Below are 20,220 nucleotides of genomic sequence, written 5' to 3'. Positions count from 1 at the left end.
ACCTATGGCACGCATGCCAACGGCAGCACGTGAGCTGATTTTCAGTGGCGCTCACACCTCCCGGGGCCTGGCCACCAGTCCGGAGGGCTCTGCATTTTAATTTAATTTTAAATGAAGCTTCTTAAACCATTTAAAAAACCTTATTTATTTTACATACAACAATAGTTAAGTTATATATTATAGACTTATAGAAAGAGACCTTTTGAAAACATTACTGGCACGCAAAACCTTAAATTAGAGTGAATAAATGAAGACTCGGCACACCACTTCTGAAAGATCGCCAACCCTTGAGCTAGGGGGTGTGTGTGTGTACACGGAGGCATAGCCCTGTCCAAAAGTACTTAAAATCTATGAAGGCTGAGATATGGACTTTCAAAAGGCTGCCATGGCTGATAGTGTCACTGGTATTTCTGGAGTTGATGTGTGCATGGTGGTGTAATTTGCATATAAATTGCACCAATTTAAAAGCCAAGGAGCCAGAAGGTCTAAATGAGAGAGTCTCCTATTTTAATTTGATCCTTGGTTATACCTTCCTGTTTTTTTTTTTCCCTGTCAGAATGCACTTCTGCCCCACTGGTGTGACTTGCACCAACTTACCCCTTAGACTTAATGGGCCAAATTCAGAAGAGATGTAAGTTCCATTTCAGTAAATAGGTACTAGCTTGAAATCTGGGGGGCCAGAAGATGAGGCATCTTAGTCTGGCTTCTGATTTTTTTTTTTTTTGGCTCTGAGTTAAAAATGTAGTTGAAATTAATTTTGCCCCTCCAACTTAAGTTTTATTCTAAAAATATATTTTGTTACCCTGCTTTTTAAATTTTGGCAAGGTGATATTTTCTTCAGACTTCTATAGGCTTTGGACCATCTTATGGTAGCTAGTACATAAGACCTGTAAAACTACTTGCTGAAAATGTCCAGATTCTTAGACAGAACATGGGCTATCCTGGTTGCATTGTAGGATGAACTGCAGTCCCAGAGATCACACTGTTAATTTGCTACGCTCCTTTTTAACACCCCCTCAACCCCCCAAATATTTGCTTGTAAGTGCAGTGCATGTATTGCTGGATTATATTTGGAGACATTAGAAGCTTGTTTAACCTTATGTCTTCACTTTTTGTAGTACAATTCAAAAATGTATTTCTAAATTTAAGATGTGAAATTTAGGATTTCCTTACATTAAAATTATCGTGTATTGTAAGAACTTGTGTATTTTTTTTTTAAGGCTTTGAAAATAAATTGCTTCTTTTTTGTCAATTTTGTTTTTAGGTCTCTGTGTCCTTTGTCCAAATAGTAATAATTCCCTTCTTGCATTCCCTGGGACACATACTGGGCATGTGCAGATAGTGGATCTGGCTAATACAGAAAAGCCTCCTGTGGACATACCAGCTCATGAAGGAGTCTTGAGCTGTATAGCTTTAAACCTGCAGGGAACAAGAATTGCAACAGCATCAGAAAAAGTAAGCAAATAATCAAATGTTCTATTATCAGTGGCTATATTTATGAATATACAATATGGTCCTACTGTTAATGGCACAAATGCTTTGTTACACTGTAACTACTGGAAAACTAAGTCTTAAGGAACCTAGTTACTGAATTGTGCGCACAGAATTTTTCCCATTGATCTCTACTGCTCCTTCAGCAAAAACTGGATACTTCCCTAGAGATCTGGCATGACTCCAGCAGCCTTGAGCTGAGACATTACTTCATTCTGTAACCCAATGGACTTATTCAAATTGAGTCCAGCTATCTTGAACCAAGAACAAGCTTTGTTTACTATACTGGACTCATGGGCGGCGGGTGAACCATGGGCTTCAGGAGGCTATCCCTGGGCCAACCTACCCCTTCTGCCCCGGGCCCTGCCCCTCCCTTTCCCTGCTGGAGCCCAGAGGACTCCCCCCTCCAGAGCGCCCGGCGGGCAGGCAGCGCAGCCCCTGGGTGGGCGGGCAGCACAAGCACTGGCTGCAGGCCAGCCCCCAGTAGCCCCAGCCCAGGACAAAGGCACCAGAGCCCTCCCCAAAGTAGGGGAGGCTGGGGGCCCCTGCCCGAGGTCAAGGCAAAAGCAGCCCCCTGCCCATGTCCCAGGCCCCCAGCCCAGGGCAGGTGGAGGGTCCATGGCTCCTCACAGCTGCCCGCGAGGCTCTTACTGTGGCCAGGCTGTGGGTGTGGCTGTGAGGCCCCTGCATACCCTGTCCAGAGCTGGGTTGGGGAGAGCCGTGCAGGCAGCTGTGAGGAGCCAGCATGGAGTTGCAGACCCTCGTGCCCTGGGTGGGGACACAGGTTCTCAGTCCCCCTGCACCTCAGGGAGATACAGGGTCTGCTGCAGTTCCCCACAGCTGCCTGGGCTCCCTGGCTGGGCTCCACTGTGGGAAGGAAGAGCCACAGCAGAGCACAGTGGGAAGCAGGAGGAGGCCTGGGGGTGGAGGTTGGGCGGGGCCATGCTGGCAGTTTGGGTAGGTTTAGCCTTCCCCTGCCTTTGATACCTGCTGCCCATGACTGGACTCTTAAGTTGCTTCTAAGGAATCCATGGATTTGCTGAAAGACAACCTCCCTTGAGCCTAAAGCCTCAGAAAAATGTCCTCTTCCACTAACCCTGACTGTCTTGTACATGGACATACAAACCAGTAACAGATCAAACTATTAACTTAAAAAGTTGACTTCTGGAAAGAGGGGCATTCTACAAGTCTGTCAGGTGCTGTACTATCTAGTCTTTGCTGGCTTTCGCTCAGCTTGAACTTGATTTTTAGCTTCAGATCCAGGAACGTATTTGATCACTGTGTTGAAATGTTGGAAAATGTGTTCCAAGCTTTATACATTGCTAGAAAATATTTTACAGCTCTACCAGACCCTTTGGAACTGCATAATTTAGAAGTTACTACCATATGGATTTTCACTGGCATGATGCCAGGAGCTTTGCTCTTAAGGACTGTCGTCATTTCATTGTAAAAACCTTTTTAACTTCTAGGACTGGAGGACTATAAACCTATTTGGTCATGCTGTTTTTTTAATATTGGTATCACAATCAGAGTAACTTTACTAGATAACAGCTAATCACTTCCTTTACATAATTTTTGAGTGTAGGCTTCCAAAAGCACCCAAGTGACTCAGAACAGGTTTCACTGAAAATCAGTAGGATTTGTACTCCTGAATCAGTTAAGTTTCAAAAGCTCTCTAAAGTCAGTCATTACGTGAGGAGGAGGGAAGCAGATTTCCACTGGACACTTTTCATGCTGCTATGTCAAGGGATGTCTTTTTCAGAAAATGGTAGTGTATAGTCCTAACTTTGCAGGGACAACACTTTCAAAACAGGAGCTCAAAGTTAGGACCCTAGAGCCACAGTGAGGCATCTCAGGGATGAGCTTTTTCAAAAAATGTTGATTTCAGTGCTCCAGATTCACTTAAACCAGAGGTGGGGCAAACTACAGCCTGCGGGCCACATCTGGCCCGGAGGACCGTCCTGCCCGGCCCCTGAGCTCCTGACCAGGGAGGCTAACTCCCCGGCCCTTCCCCCGCTGTCCCTCCTCCCCTGCAGCCTCAGCGTGACATGATGCCAGCGCTCTGGCCTGCTGCTCCTGCTGGGCAGCGTGGCAGCAGCATGGCTGGCTCGGGCTGGGCGGCGGGGCTTTGCTGCTCTGAGCAGCATGGTGGGGGAGGGGGGTTGGATAAGGGGCAAGGGGTCCTGGTGGGCAGTTGGATTGGATGGAGGTTCTGGGGTGGGCAGTCAGGGGATAGGGGTTGGATAGGCGTGGGAGTCCTGGGGGGGCCTCTCTGGGGGTGTGAATAGGGGTCAGGGAGTGGGGGGGGGGTGTGGATAGGGTCCCAAGGGGCCTCTCAGTGGGCGGGGGTGTGGATAGGGGTCAGGGCAGTCAGGGGACAGGGAGAAGCAGGGGTTTGATGGGGGTGAGGTCCTGGGGGGGAGGGTCAGGGGACAAGGCGCATTGGATGGATCGGGTGTTCTGATGGGAGCGGGAAGTGGATGGGGGCAGGGGCCAGGCTCTTTGGGGAGGCACAGCCTTCCCTACCCGACCCTCCATACAGTTTCTCAATGCTGATATGGCCCTCGGGCCAAAAAGTTTGTGCGTCCCTGACTTAAACACGCAAATCTCACCTGTAGGCTCCTAAATACAGACCTAGGATCCTAAACTTAAGCTTCTGTTCTTGAATACTTCGGCTGCACATTTCCTGTCATATCTCCACCTTTGCTCCCATTTGTGGATTGTGCTGCTCTTTACCTATATCTCCTCTGCCATTTTGAAGAGCAGAGTAGAAAGAATGCAAGGCAGAGCACTTCATAAGAGGCCCCATGTGTATGGAGGTGGCAGGAAGACTAAATAGTATGGTGAACTCCACTTTAGAGAAACTGGGGGAATGAAAAACCAAATCCTAGCTTACTCTTTGCTATCTTTCCTCTTATCATTCAGCTGAAATAAGCTCTCAAACCAGTCTATTTAGAATCTTGGCTGTATTAATGTACATTCCAATAGCACCAAATGCTTAAAAAAAACCTGGCAGTCTTTCCTAAATTAAGATTAAACTTTTAAAAATGATTAAAAATCCAATCCTGTTCCTAAAGGGAAGGAGAATGACAGAGATGAAAGGTAGTGATTGCATGTAGACCAGGGTGGACTACTGTTCTCCTCAAGGCCTAGAGCTTAGCTCCTAATAACTTTTAAGTGGCTAACCCATATGTGTAAACTGAGGTAAGAGCATACGTAAGGGACCATCATTAATGATCGATAAGGTAGGCAACCATTTCAGACTACACTACTTATTTAATGTTCTATAAGCATTGTCCAAAAGTTAGTATTACTTACAAAGTTAGATTAACTTGATAAAAGGTTGTTACCCTTTACTGATGTGGGCTATGAGAAATAATGCATGCAGTAATTTTGGCTGTAACGCCGTTTTCAAGGGACCGTGTTGTGTACTAGACTTCCGTCAGATGGAAGTGGTACAGTACTTAGAAACAAAGTAATTAGGACTGTTTCTTCTTTTAAAAGCATTGTCTTACTGTACATGTATTTGGTCTTAAATAGCAGACCAATTCAAACATGACGTTCCTGAGAGATCTAGTCCAGTCCCCTGCACTCATGGCAGGACTAAGTATTCTAGACCATCCCTGACAGGTGTTTGTCTAACCAGCTCCTAAAAATCTCCAATGATGGAGATGCCACCACTTCCCTTGGCAATCTAGTCCAGTGCTTAACCACCCTGACAGTAAGATTTTCCTAATGTCTGGTCTAAATCACCCTTGCTGCAATTTAAGCCCATTGCTTCTTGTCCTATCGTCAGTGGATAAAGAGAACAATTTTTCTCCCTCTTCCTTGTAACAACTTTTTATGTAATTGAAAACTGTTATCACATCCCCTCTCTGTCTTCTCTTCTCCAGACTAGACAAACCCAGTATTTTCAATCTTCCCTCATAGGTCATGTTTTCTAGACCTTTAATCATTTTTGTTGCTCTTCTCTGGACTTTCTCCAATTTGAGCATATCTTACCTGAAATGTGCTGCCCAGAACTAGCCACATATTCCAGTTGAGGCCTAATCAGCACAGAGTGGAAGAATTTTTTTCTCCTGTCTTGCTTACAACGTTCCTGCTGATACATCCCAGAATGATGGTGGGGTTTTATTTTAAACAGTGTTATACTGACTCATATTTAGCTTGTGATCCACATGACCCCCACACCCCTTTCTGTAGTTCTCCTTCCTAGGCAGTCATTTTCCATTTTGTATGCATGCAACTGATTTGCTCCTTCCTAAGTGGAGTGCTTTGTGCTTGTCCTTACTGAATTTCATTCTATTTCCTTCAGACCATTTCTCCAGTTTGTCTAGATCATTTTGAATTTTAATCTTCTCCTCCAAAGCACTTTGCAACCCCTTTCAGCTTGGTATCGTCCACAAACTTTAAGTGTACTCTCTATACCATTATCTAAATCACTAATGAGGATATTGAACAGCACTGGATCCATAATAGATCCCTGTGGGACCCCACTTGATATGCCCTTCCAGCTTGACTGTGAACCATTGATAACTATTCTCTGGGAACAGTTTTTCAACCAGATATGCACCCACCTTATAGTAGCTCCATCTAGGTTGTATTTTCCTAGTTTATGAGGTCATGTGAGACAGTATCAAAAACTTTACTAAATTCAAAATATAGCACATTTGCTGCTTCCCCCTGACCACAAGGCTTGTTACCCTGTCAAAGAAAGCTATCAGGTTGGTTTGACATGAATGTGGTATTCTGAGGGAGTGCAGTTTGACTTTCTTATTGGGTCTCTCTTGAATGGCTTGGTTTACTGAAATGGGATAATGCTTTGCAATGGGGATTGCCTGATGCTAGGTGGTGTGAGAAATATTCGCTTGGACAACAGTACTTAGGGAATCCTTCCAGAAGATTCCAACACAAACTAAACTTTGGATTTTCCTGCTTTATGCTGTTTGGTCTTGGTTTAACTGAGAAATATGCAGAGTATGACTGAGGAAGTTGAGTTCTGAATGTGAGAAATGGATGATTGGAATGTTTGCCCAGCTTCTTGGAAACACGTTCCAGTAAACCAATATCAGGACTCCAGTAACATTTCAGAACGTTACAGCTGGTCATCTGTACATTACTAAATAGTTTTTCTGACATTGGTCAAAAAAGTAGACACCAGTGGTGTGAACAGAAGACTCCAGTACTTTCAAATCTTAAGCATAACCTTATTGAGGGATCCTCCTGGTTCATAATGGGATAAAAGTAATCCACACACAAGTCAATTAGGATTTGATCCTCTTCGCAAGATACTAGGTTTCAGAGTAGCAGCTGTATTAGTCTGTATTCGCAAAAAGAAAAGGAGTACTTGTGGCATCGTAGAGACTAACTCACGAAAGTTTATGCTCAAATAAATTGGTTAGTCTCTAAGGTGCCACTAGTACTCCTTTTCTTTTAGCAAGATACTAGTGTTTCTGAACGTTGGATTGCATGGGATGTGCTTGTAATCCTTTTTATGAATATAGGATAGTTAGACTTCTTCCTTCTTTACTAATAAAATGTTTCATTACTTTTCCAGGGGACTCTCATAAGAATATTTGATACTTCATCGGGGCATTTAATCCAGGAGTTACGAAGAGGTTCGCAAGCAGCTAATATCTACTGGTAAGCTTAAAATTGTTTCCCCCTTTTGAAGTAATGTACTTCCTCCATCTTTTGATGCATCTGGTATCTTTTTGTGCTGAGATTGGAAAAAAAAAACTTCCCTGTGGTTCTTTGTGCAAAGGCACAAGGTGCCTAGCCTAACCACATTTTGTGCCTTTTTAAATTCAGGTTGTGTGTGCAGGTCTAATTAGTGTTTGTCTCCTTTTTCTATCTGACTAACTCTAGGTTAAATGCAATACATGTACACCTTACAAATCAAACTACTATGGTATATGAAGGCTAAATAAAAATCTGTTGCAATTATTTGTGTCTACAGCATTAACTTCAATCAGGATGCTTCCCTAATTTGTGTATCAAGTGACCATGGTACAGTGCATGTTTTTGCAGCAGAAGACCCCAAAAGGAACAAGCAGTCTAGGTAGGCTTTCATCCATTCTCTAGCCTATTGGTTTGAGATTGTTTGGGTTTTAATTTTTGGTATTAAACACATGCTAGCAAGACTGTTTCTCCCCCTCCCCCAAGTTATTTCAAAATGAAGTTATTTTTTTCCATAGTAGCATTTAATGAGGCAAAAACTTAGATATCTTGGGTTTCGTATCTTACTCTTGAAGATTAATCATTGCTATGTAGTGTATGGGTTTTATACTGCCACCTAACAAATACAAATATGTGAGTGCTTTCCATAGAATCTATATAGCACTAGTGGAGTCCCTAGTGGACCTCATGGTGTTTCTGGTATTCCTGTTTTGGATCTTACCATAACAATCAAGGAAGTGGCATCAGAATCATTGTGGTGGATCTTTTATGTACATTTTTTTTCTTTTCAGTTTGGCCTCAGCCAGCTTCCTCCCCAAATACTTCAGTTCCAAATGGAGCTTTTCTAAATTTCAGGTTCCCTCAGGCTCTCCATGCATTTGTGCCTTTGGAACAGAGCCAAATGCTGTCATAGGTAAGTTGTCTGAACTTCCCCAAGGGTTCTGTTTGAAAAGCAAGCCCTGGTAAGCTCTTCCACAAGTGACAAGGTTATTTTTTTTTTGCTCTGATAAATTTATTTTATTTAAATACTGTAAAGGATGACTGGCTAAGACATTAGAGCCCCTCAGTTTGAGGGAGGGATCATGGTGACAGCTTTGACAGTGCTGTCTGGAAAAGTGAGCAAGCAAACCTTCATGGTGGGTCAGGCCTTCAGGCTTGCATAGGATCTGTGCTAACAAGAACTAGGGCAGGGGTAGGCAAACTTTTTGGTCTGAGGCCACATCTGGGTATAGAAATTGTATGGTGGGCCCTGAATGCTTGCAAAATTGGGGGTGGGGGATGTAGGAGGGGGATCAGGCTGGGGCTTGGGGCAAGGAGGGGTGGCTTAGGGGTGCATGCTCTGGGCAAGACTTACCTCCAGCAGCCCCTGAAAGCAGCAGCATGTCCTCTCTCTGGCTCCTAGGCGGAGCTGTGGCCAGGGGCCTCCACTAGGCGCTGCCCCCTCAACTCCTATTGACTGCAGTTTCTGGCTGATGGGGGCAGTGTGTGGAGCCCCCTGGCTGCCCCTACATGTAGGAGCTGGAGGGGGGGATGACATGCTGCAGCTTCCAGGAGCCACAGAGTTTGGCCCTGACCCTACACTCCCGCTGGAGCGCCAGAGTGGGGCAAGCTCCAGACCCTGCTGCCCAGAGGGAGCTAGAGGGCTGGATTAGAACGGCTGGTGGGCTGTAGTTTGCCCACGTCTGAACTAGGGTGTGTGACCAATAATGTGGGCTTTGAGCAAACAGCAAAAAACTCCTTGCACTGATGCTTAGGACAAAATCTTGTAGACAAAAACAACGGAGTCCTTCTAGCATCTTAGAGACTAACAAATTTATGTGGGCATAAGCTTTTGTGGGCTAAGACCCACTTCATCAGATGCATGGAGTGTAAAATACAGTAGCAGGTATATATACATAGTACATGAAAAGATGGGAGTTGCCTTACTGTCTTGTAGACAGTAACTTTTCTCCAGGCTACCAGCCAAACTAATGCTCAACAAGGTGTCCTATTGGGTTGAGAACAGTGAGTTTCCAAAAAGGTGCGCACTGAAGAAATGTGCTGGAGATATTGCTTTTTTAGGCTGTAAAACAAAATGTCTTTGGTTTTTTTGTTTCAGCAATATGTGCAGATGGTAGCTACTACAAATTCTTATTCAACCAAAAAGGGGAATGTTCAAGGGATGTCTATGCTCAGTTTCTAGAAATGACAGATGACAAGCTTTGACTAAACTGAGGAAGAAAGTGTTTTGGTCAAAGTACTGCCTTGGTTATTCTGCTTCTTTAGAAGGACTGGGTATGTATGTCCAATACTGATCAAGATGTGTAACAGACCTCATTGAGAAGCCTGGCCCAACATGAGCAGAACAAGCTCTGATGTAGAGGATTTCTACCTATGTTAAACTCATATGCTATTTTTTTTCAATATTAGAAGGGGGAAATAACGGGGGTTCTGTCAGCTCTTCAAGAAGTGGTGTTAAACTGTGAAATTGAGTGCAGATGAATGCCTGCCACATACCTGAGGTGTTTTGTACAAACTTCAGGGAAGGAGGTGGATTTATTTCAGGCACCATATTACATCACTTCCACTGAACCTCTCTGTGGGGGCAGGAAATAACTGTAAATACTAGGTAACTAGGTTAGTTATACCAGCAGCTTGCCTTAGAACAGGAGGGATTTATTTCCCTTTTCATACACCTTAACATGCAGAAGGGAAGAGATGACACAGGTGGCTATAATAAACCCAATCTGAACTGCACTTGCCCTCTGGCCTGGAGTGTGGTGCAGTTGTCTTGTGGCCACAGATTGATAGTCAGTCATGTATACACTGATGTTCTTGGTTAAGTTGAATTAACTATCAGCACTACGGTAATTTTCAGTGGTGCCAAACTATATATATTAGACACACAGGCACAGTTAGGTACTGCTGATGTGGTTAACCACTACTCAGCATATGAAGTAAATTGCATAGGATACTATGACAAATGAAGTTCATGTTTGAAGGGGATGCTGCTGCTTCTATAATGAAACACATCCATTCCAGCTAAAAATTTAAGTTGGTTTAACAGTTGCATTGGGTTGCTTCTAAAATACCAACTCTCTGGGCTTCAACCAGGAGACTTTACAGACCACTTAATACACAGTTTAAAGTTGGTGATGTGAAGTACACTACCTTGTGATGACTCTAAATCTGCAAAGCATTTTTTGAAGTGTTGCATATTGAATGGTGTTTGCTTAGGTGCAGTTAGGTCAAATCAAACAGCTATCAACTGACTTGCATCCAGCTTCCCTCCCCACCCCCCCACAACTATTTGGACAACTCTGTAGCCTTGATTTTGGAAATAAGGCATATACCGTTTTCTAAAAAAAAAAGTGAAATAGAACACAAGTTCTCAATTCCTAGCACTAATTACATGAGGCATATTCATACAATGCCTCAGCTTTAATTTCACAGATGCTTCAAAGTTGAAGTTCTAGTTCACTCAAGATTATTTAGCTGCAAATTAAATTTTTGGCAGGTTTCTTTAGCATCTGATAAAATGGACCAAGGACTAACTTTTATGCAGATTGTGTGGTCAAGTTTGCATGTTGCTTTTACGTGTATTTAATCATTTGTTTTGCACACTTATTTGTAATGTTTCTTTTTAAATAAATGACTAATTTTGCTGTATTCATTTAAGGTAAGCACTGGATTAACTTTTTTATACACACCCCTTTAACAGCAATGTTAGACCACTTCCTTTAGGATGGACAGTCTATTATAGGAAAACTGCCTTATAAAGTCTCAATTCTCAAGAATAGCTGATGTCCCCTTTTTAATAAAGGGTCTAGGGATAAAAATGGTAAACTTTGAGTCTGAGTGTAAGATCTGAAACTTAGCCAAAAGTACTTCATATTAAAACAAAACTGAGGAACAGGCTCTAACATCCACTCCCCATAGGATTGAGGATTATCTGGCCCTCTGCCTACTCCCTATTCTACTCATCCATGTGGGCACTAATGATACTGCAAAGTATGACCCTGAGCAGATCAGACATGACTACAGGTCTCTGGGAGTAAGGGTAAAGGAGCTGGGGACACAGGTGGTAGTCTCTTCAATCCTTCTAGACAAAAGTAGGGACCATGCAGAAACAGATGCATCATAGAGGTGAATGTCAAGCTGGGGGGGTGAGCATGGCTTTGGTTTCCTTGACCAGGGGATGCTGTTCCAGGAAGGAGGACTGCTAAGCAGAGATAAGGTCCAGCTATCAAAGACAGGGAAGAGCATATTTGAATACAGACTTGCTAACCAAGCAAGGGGGGCTTTAAACTAGGTTTGAGGGCAAGAGATAAGACCACAGGTAAGTGGGGAAAAATATGCAGAACAGGGTCAGAATCATAGCAGAGATAAGAGAATGTGGGTATCTAAGTATGAGGAAGAAGCAAGAACGTGAAATGCTAGTTAATAAACAACTAGGCATAGCTGGCGTCCCAGACTTGGTGTGATAGAAGGGTACAGCTTGCTCAGGAGGGAAAAAGTGTTCTCTTACAGATCAAAAGCTGTATACACTTGGACTTGTACAAAGTCTCTGGTAAGGTAAAAGGGATTAAAAAAAACCCCACAGGGATGTTATGGTAGGGGTCTATTACAGACAATCTAACCAAGAGGAGGAGGTGGATGAGGCTTTTTTTAAATAACTAAATCCAGCCAAAGCCATGGTCATGATGGGAGATTTCAGCTACCCAGATATCTGTTGGGAAAACACAGAGCATCAAACACATTCTTGGAATGTATTAGAGAATTTTTTTCAGAAGGTGGAGAGGCTGTTCTAGATTTGATTTGGACAATCAATTTGCAAGTGATCATGAAATGATAAAATTCATGATTCTAAGGAATAAGAGGGAAAACTGCACAATAAAAACAATTTCAAGGCGGCTTAGCAAATGCAGGGAGTTGGTAGGTAAGATCCCATTAGAAATAAATCTAAGGGGAAAAACAGTTCAACAGAGTTGACAGTTTTCAGAGACATAAGGGCATACCATCCCACTGCATAGGAAAGATAGAAAGCATGGCAGACCACTTTGGCTTAGCTAGGAGACTTTTAATGAGCTGAAACTCACATAAGCCCTACAAAAAGTAGAAACTAGATCAAATTACAAAGGAGGACTATAAACTCTAAAGGGATAAAATTAGGATGGCCAAGGCACTAAATGAGACTAAACTAGCTAGAGACAAAGTGTGACAAAAAAAATTCTACAAATACATTAAGCAAAAGGGGAGGGGTAGACTTGTTACAGTCAGGGGGGAGAAAGAGTATCAAACTATGGAAGTGGCAAAAGTCCTAAGACTTTTTTTTGTTTCAGTTCTCACCAAAAAGTTCAGTAGCAAGTGAACATCTAATTTAGTGAATGTCAGCAAAAACGAGGTAGTCAGGTTAAAATAGGAGTTAAAAATTACTCAGACAAGTTAGAGGTCTTCAAGCCATCAGGGCTTGCTGAAATACATCCTAGAATACTGACTGAGGAGATTCTTTGAAAAGTCATGGAAGAAGGGCATGACAGGCCAGGCAGCTTAACTTCAGTACCTGGAGAGATAATGGAGCAAACAATTTAAGCAATCAATTTGCAAATACTTAGAAGGTGATAAGTAACAGTCAGCATGGATTTGTCAAGAAGAAATCATGTCAAACCACCCAAATAGCTTTCTTTGATAGGGAAACAAGCCTTGTAGATGGGGGTAAGGAGATGATGCAGTATATCTTTACTTCATATCCTGGGCCCTATTACTAAAGTCATTGAGTGTCCAACATGCTCACACCTTTCCATTACCAGTTAATAGGTCTACTCACTACAGGTTAAAAATCCAAGGTTTAAATTTAAGATTTTGAAAGGTTTGAGGTTGTTACTTTACAATAACTAATAGATCTAAATAGCATTTAATCTTTAAAAGATAGTAGAGCCAGTTGTCTTAATTAAAAAGCAGCTATACTCCTGGTGGAACTCTGTGCTAAAGAATTCAAAATTCTGCATATTTTATTTGTCAAAACAACACTATAATCACACCAGTTTCAATTATTTTGGTCATTTATTTCAAAATACCTGTCAACAAGCATATCTGTAACAATACAGACAAGATTCAGGAAATGTTTTTTGACAAATAGATTCCTTACTAAGCATATTAATACAGAACTCTAATAATTAATTTAAGCTACACTACAGAACCATATTCCCCACACCCCTCAGAAGCAGTGCAAAGGCTTGGGGGTAACAGAGGAGCTGAGGGAGAGGGAAGTAAATTGCTGGGATGGAGACTGGGTGTAAACTTGGAAGGTTGTTGGGTATCAGGGATATGGAACAGTTTGGTTTTTTTAGGTGCAGGGAGGGAGTGTTAGGGAGCTTCCCCCATGCAGACCGTGGCTGACCCCTTGCCTCCCATTCAGTCAGGCACATCTGCCCCTGTCCCAATGTATTCCTGCACCCTTATGTCTCTCTGCCTCCTGGGGCCTGGTACCCCCTCCCCATGTGTCTGTGTCACTACTCAACCACCCCCATCCCTATGTAACTCTACACCTCCCTCATCACCATGTGGACCTGTGCCTCCACTCCCATTTAGCCCCTGCCCAAGTCTGTCCTCCCCTATGAGCCCATCTAAACCCCCCAGCAGCTCCACACTGTCTGTCTCCCCACAGCCCCTGTCTCCTGACCTGGCCTAACAGGCACCCTGAAGAAGTGGCCAGGAGCTGCAGCTTTGTTCTATCCCCACAGCACCCTCTGGTGGGCAAAAGTGGAACTGCAAAACTTATTGTCTGCTGGGAGCTGCTGCTGCTCTTGCACCACAGCACCCTCTAGTGGGAAAGGCAAAACTGCAGCAACAGTTCAGCTTTTTTCTGCACAAAAAAAAAAAAATCTATGGGGCTCATTAATTATGTGCACACAGAGAAGTGCAGAATTCTCCCAGAAATATAGCTAGCTCATAAAGCTGATAATAGATAAGGGGGCCTTCTTGACTTGATGAGGAGGTTATGTATTGGTTGCCATAGTGTTGGCAAGACCCACAGATGTTAATCTATTGCTGATCAAAAGCACATGTATACTCTTAATCCAGAAGACATTGCAGACCCATTACAACTTCAGAGAACAGGAAATGCTCTGACACCATCTTAACATCTACAAGACAGTCCAAAATCCTGAAAAGAAAAATTGTTAGCCAGTACAATAAATACAGTGACAGGGAGTTCCCAATTCAATTTCTTCAGTGAAATTTCTACACATTTGCTAACAGCAAGAGTCACACCATAAAAGGATCAGTAAGAATTAATTTTCTTCCAAGTGGGTACTCACATTTCCAATAGGTCTCCTTTCAAAATGAGAAGGTAACAAGGTTTCCCACACTCTTCTTCAACTGCGATGCTTTGAATACTACTGTTTTTCTTACAGTTTCAGCACAAGAATGAAAGGAAATAAATATTGTCCCTGCACCTCCAATCAATGAACCAACCAGGGGAGATCATACTAATCTGATTTAGATTTTAGAAATAAATTTAAAATTATAGCAATTTATATTAAGGCCGAGATTTACTGTAATCTATTGAACTCTAAATTAAAGAAAGCCAAACTGCTGGATGAAACTGACCAACACCCAGAATCAGGTTGCTGAAACACTAATCTGGTTTTCGATAGCAGTATCATCTTCTGCAAGTTCAGAATGTTTTCATTTCAGTTCAATGACTAGTTCATTCAAAACTAAGCAAGCAGCTGTAAGTTAAAGCAGAAGGAAAGCTTGTTTTTTTCTTCCAATTTATGAATAAAAATGAGATAAATATCCAAGACATGACTACCAGAAACAAATCAGTTCAATTCACTCACTACACAAATTCAAAAGGTTTTTGGTAACCCTGTTTCCCCTTTTGTGTCCAGCACATTTAAGGTAGGTTTACTTAATAAAAACAATTTGAAGTTGCTGTTTATGTGCATTTTTGATTGAATTCCAACTTCCATCCATTTGCAGACTGACACAAATCACAAGTAAAAAATTAATCTACTAAATAAATGCATCATTCACCATTTTGGAACAATAAAAAATCTGAATAAATGTATGTTAAGCTATATAATTGTTTGTATAAATATACTTTATCTTCTTGGTGAGCAAAAAGTAGTACCAAATTTAGTGTGAAGAATGTGTTTAGTTGCAAATCTACATGTTTAATGGTTAACATCCAATGAGAATCAACATCTCTAGAAAAATGACTGAAGTACAAAACTGATACTTAAATCAAGACTTCCTACTTTCTGATTTTAATCAGGATTAAAATTGGTGATTTAAATCATTTCACTCTGGAACAAAAACAATGAAAATTGAAAAAAATCTCTCATCCCTATTTTCTCTTCTGTCTAGTAATCTAAACTGGAAAGTGATTTACTCACCCAAGCACTTTCACAGATATCCTTGTGGTTAGTACAGGCTGCTGTACCTAAATCAGTGAAATCAAGAACAGTGTAATAGTAAACTGTTGTGCATTTATGCAAAGTGACAAACAGACAAAAATCTGTGTGAGGGCTCAACATTCAGCTAACTTCACTTACTAGAAAAAAAATGAGTGTTTTGTCCCACTGTAGCAGCAGTCCTTTCTGGTTGTATTGGGCTCTGAATGTGGCCCGCACGAGGAGAGGCCTGAGAATATTCTTGTTCAAGGTCTAAAAGAGGATCCTATCTCCCAGGGGCTTCGGTTAAAGTCTTGCTGTCTGGAGTGAGTGCCACCACCCACTCCACCCCAATTTCATAAAAGCTAGTCTTCTCCTTGGAGAGGTGGGGTTTTGGAGACATTGCCATAAAGAGTCTCATCTCACAGGGAAGTCAGAATAAGAGCAAGACACAGACTAGCACTGGGTGCTAGTGAACACTTTAATCTTCCATATTTGAATCAGCAAAGTTAGAGCCAATTGTAAACAAGCTCTAAATAAGGCGTGAAGTTATAAAATGCTTTGGTCAAATCCCATTTAGAGTACTACAAGCTGGGTTGCTTATATTAGACACTTTCACAGCCTTTTTCGTAAAAGCAGGGTTAAAAAGGAGAGATGGACACTGGAAGGAATCCAAGGGAAGGTAGTTAGCATAATACAGTACATCACAGTCATAAGAGGCAACTGGATCAAAGACCAATCACTATTAGACGGAGGCCAAACCCCCATATTTATGGCACATTTGGGCAAGTTTTTGGTCAGTCAAAGCCAAAGCAAGGTGGCTGTGAGATTCTACTCTGACTCAGTTCTACCACCAAATGTGTTTGACATTAAGCAGAGTATAATATATTGAACTACCAAAGGAACAGTTTGATTTAAAAATAACCTGACATTGTCAATTCATTTACGAATGAATTTTAAGTAGTTAAATCCTGTACTGCATCCGTGGAAGAGGTTATGCATTTTTGTACTTGAGTATTTTTAAAGACTGCTTGGAAACCCACACATTAAAAGAAAAATATATCCCACAGTGTTCATGCACAGGATTTATCTCCTTTAATGAAGGCAAATTCCTGTGACAAACTCCAGGTGGCTAAAATTGGTTTTAGTCAAGATCTGCTACCAAATTTCCATTTGCAGAACCTTCAGGGTATGAGAGAGTTAGTGCCAAATCTGTTCCATACTCGTGGGATCAGGAAGAGTATGCCAGCACAGCCTTTGTCTGCTTAAACATTCAGGACCAAGTCACCACTTGCTCTGCTATTAGCAACTATATTGGCACGGCCAGTATAAACTCTGACAAGCAGCACACCTAAGTGAACGCTTCATAAACACACTTGTTGAGTAACTGTTAGACTTAATTTAGTGACATATTTTGAATAATTTAACATTTATTAAAAAGATTTCACTCATTCACTCATTTCTAGTTGTGAACAGACTCACTTCTGAATATAAACCAAGTTCTAATCAGTAGGTTTATATCCAACTACTGCCTTGATTTTAAATTAAATCTACATGGCTGTGTATAAATTATGAAGTGTCCGATAACAAAAACCAGATTACTATCGAGGGACGCTTATTGTTCTACATTTTTTTAAAACTCCCATTAACACTTTGAGTAACATTCTGGAGTTTTACATCATGGATTTTTTAAAAATGCCTCTTATAAACTCAGCTAGTGTACAGTATTTTTCATAATTTTTAATATGTATTATCTGCATTGACATTGTAACAGCTCCATTTTGTGGATTAACATGATAGTACAGATTTCTCAATTTGGTCTTCAGGTATATAGAGTTTCCTAAAGCTGCCTAAATATAAGCCATTTCAGTCCATCATGAAAATACAGATTTTTCTTTTTGAAATGGAAAACAAATATTTATATAAATAATGGCATAATAACAGAAAGTAACAAACTGGAATTCAAAGTTTAAACCCACTCTCCAGCCTTCACTCACCTCGCTGTATGAAGGAACAAGACATTATGTGAATTAAAGACTGAACAGCCACCTAAACTTTTAGTTTAATTTGGAAATGTAAGGTGGAATCTATTACCACAATTAAAGTGAATAATTACCAATACATTTTAAACTGTTCAACCGCAGAACACACACTTTAAAAAAAAACAAACTTTTATTATAATAATATGGTAGCCACTGTTAGAAAACCACAACAGCTACTCTTAATGGAGACCCCAGAGGGTCAGTGTATGACATCGAAAGTTTTATGGATAAACTGGTCAGATTAATTTCTACAGATGGGTGCTTAAGCTTAAAAATACTGAATATACCTCTGACAAGATAATTTTTTACTCTCTTTTTAAAAGGACTTGTGATAAAGAATTTTATCTTTTCTAAATGAAGAACAGTCTGTTATCTTAAACATACACAATATTAAGCGAGACTCTTGTTTTACTTTCGACTGGAAAAATATACCAGGGACAGTCAAAGTCAACACAAAGTAACAAACAGCAAAAGGTAGCAAGAAAGAGAAACAGGTAAGTGCAGCTCTGGTCAAATTCATAGCAGTTCTTTACGTCAGTTAACGGCTCATTTACATTGTAATTTCTAATCAGTTACATGCAAGCCCGAAGAAGCATTTGATCACTACACATGGTAATAAAATTTGATTAAATTTATCAGGCAACTGCTAAAATATGAAAATTTGCAGATGTAATAAAGTAGCTTTATCTGAACTTTAACAGAACAGACAAAAGTAAATCATTCCATTGGTTAAAAAAACCCTACATTCAGTTTTTTACGAAACAAAATTTCACATGAAAAGTATTGTGTGATTCCAAAGTTTCCGGAGTAGAAATGGAGTGATTTGAAATGTCGAAGACCCCATTATTTTGCAAAGAAATGAAAATACACCTCAAAAATTTCTAATTCCACATGTGAACAACAAAATACTGCATATCTACCAACAACTGCATTGGGTAGGTCATTATGAAAGGCTAGCTGCCAAGATGTAGGAAATGGCTCCTTGCCTCTGTTCCCTTTAAGGAATATACAATCGTTTGAAACCAGTTCACACTAAGCGCTTATCATGCTGCCATTACACTGAGATACTCAGTCCTTAAAATAATCCAATAAAGATTTTATAAAGCTGCGGACCTCCCCAACACTGGATTTCTCCTCAGTGTACACAGAGTTAGTTCAGTAGGGGGTGGGGAGGAGCAGGGTCACAGCCTCTGGAACAAGATGTTTTGCAGTTTGATTTTTTTAAATTATTGAGTTTTAAGGCCACCTGTGTTGTTTTTTCAGTGCTGAAAGTTGAAGTCTGATCACAGGGCCCCTTTCCCCACTGCGTGAGAACATGTTCCAATGTTTTAGGTGTTATATTTAAGTGTCTCCTTTTGGCACCATGGAGTTGATTTTTTTTTTTTCCCCCAAGAAAAAGAAAAAAGAAAACTCCACTAAGCTTCTAGTTCTGGCTGCCTTGATCACTCACTGCAACAGATGGGGTGTCCACATTAACAGCTATGACTATGCTTTCTCCATCCTCTGTTTTGATACGTTTAAGTTCCTGTTGTTCTGACTGGTCTCCATTCTGGCGTTTTGTTGGAAGAGATGCTGATGCGGATGCATGGGTTGCTAACATATGCAAAGGACTTGCAGCAGCTGTAAGAATGATAATGAAAAACTTCAGATTCCAAATTAATTTTGAAACAGACAATACAAGAGTCAAACTCTAATTAAACATTATGAATTCCTCTATTATTTGTTTTACAGCAGCGCATTAGAGGCCCCAATCTGGATTCAGGGCACATTCTTCTAGTCACTGTACAAACGTAAGAATCCCTGCCCTTGAAGAACTTACCATTTAAATAGTCAAGAAAAAGGGTGGCAGAAAGGAAGCATCTTCACTCTGTGGCCAGGGAACTAAGGCACAGAGAGATTAAGTGACTTAACCCAGCATCACACATGGAGTCTCTGGCACAGCTGGGAAGTGCTCTCTAGTTATTCCCCATTACTTCCTTTGGCAACAAGGGACTACTAGCATATTATGCTGAAGTTATGGTTTTAAATGTATTTTAAAACTTCACTCTGCACTGCATTTGCAGATTTCCCCAATATACTGATGTAAACAAGATGAACAGAATCTGGAATTTCTAGAAAAAAACATTTACAAAATCAAAACCAAACAACAAAACTCACTGTTCTGAGAGCAGGGTTTGAATGGTGAACAAATAATGCAATGCTGGCCACACACTGAACAAGAAGGATAAAACGAACTATTGAGTGGCTGTTCATTCAGTAAGCACTGAATGAGGCAGGGGTCCTGTAGAAAAAGTAGTATGTGATCATGTAATTAAAGACTGTATCATAATGCATATGGAGGCTAAACTGAGGTTGCATGGGCAACCTTAATTTCAGCATTACCTAACTTGTGTGCTTGCCTTTGCCACCTTCATTTTTTAAGCATAGTTTTTGTATGCAACAGTGTAATGTATACAGCAAATAAAACACTGATGCACTGTAGTACAAAACCTTTCATCATATTGCTGACTTCTCTTTTGAAAGCAGGATCTTCTACATAGCAAAGTTCCACAGTCCTGTATAGCTAAATTAGGGTGTAGCTGATTAATATACATTTAAGTGCATTGCTACAGTTTAGCACAGTGAACAGT

At 41.1% G+C, this 20,220-nt stretch overlaps 2 protein-coding genes across 9 annotated transcripts in view; one reads left to right on the top strand and one right to left on the bottom strand.

Moving 5' to 3' along the window:
- Positions 1–10,818, top strand: part of WDR45B (WD repeat domain 45B) — a 31,432-nt gene extending 20,614 nt beyond the window's left edge. For 3 of the 4 annotated variants that reach the window (XM_048817248.2, XM_048817247.2, XM_075119350.1), the window contains 5 exons: positions 1,265–1,455; positions 7,049–7,134; positions 7,451–7,552; positions 7,962–8,083; positions 9,269–10,818. In XM_048817248.2, coding sequence (XP_048673205.2) covers positions 1,265–1,455; positions 7,049–7,134; positions 7,451–7,552; positions 7,962–8,083; positions 9,269–9,375 — 608 coding nt within the window. In that variant the 3' untranslated portion in view covers positions 9,376–10,818. The remainder of the gene's footprint in view (positions 1–1,264; positions 1,456–7,048; positions 7,135–7,450; positions 7,553–7,961; positions 8,084–9,268) is intronic. The other variant, XM_048817249.2, reaches the window with a different exon arrangement.
- A 2,375-nt stretch (positions 10,819–13,193) lies between these two features.
- FOXK2 (forkhead box K2) overlaps positions 13,194–20,220 on the bottom strand; it is a 103,782-nt gene continuing 96,755 nt past the window's right edge. For all 5 annotated transcript variants that reach the window (XM_075119346.1, XM_075119349.1, XM_075119347.1 and 2 more), the window contains one exon: positions 13,194–19,210. In XM_075119346.1, the coding sequence (XP_074975447.1) occupies positions 19,014–19,210 (197 nt within the window). In that variant the 3' untranslated portion in view covers positions 13,194–19,013. The remainder of the gene's footprint in view (positions 19,211–20,220) is intronic.

The sequence above is a fragment of the Caretta caretta genome, chromosome 14, assembly GCF_965140235.1.
Source record: "Caretta caretta isolate rCarCar2 chromosome 14, rCarCar1.hap1, whole genome shotgun sequence".
Taxonomy (NCBI): domain Eukaryota; kingdom Metazoa; phylum Chordata; order Testudines; family Cheloniidae; genus Caretta; species Caretta caretta.
The sequence above is the reverse complement of the archived record's forward strand: the minus strand, read 5'-3'. Positions and strand labels throughout refer to the sequence as shown.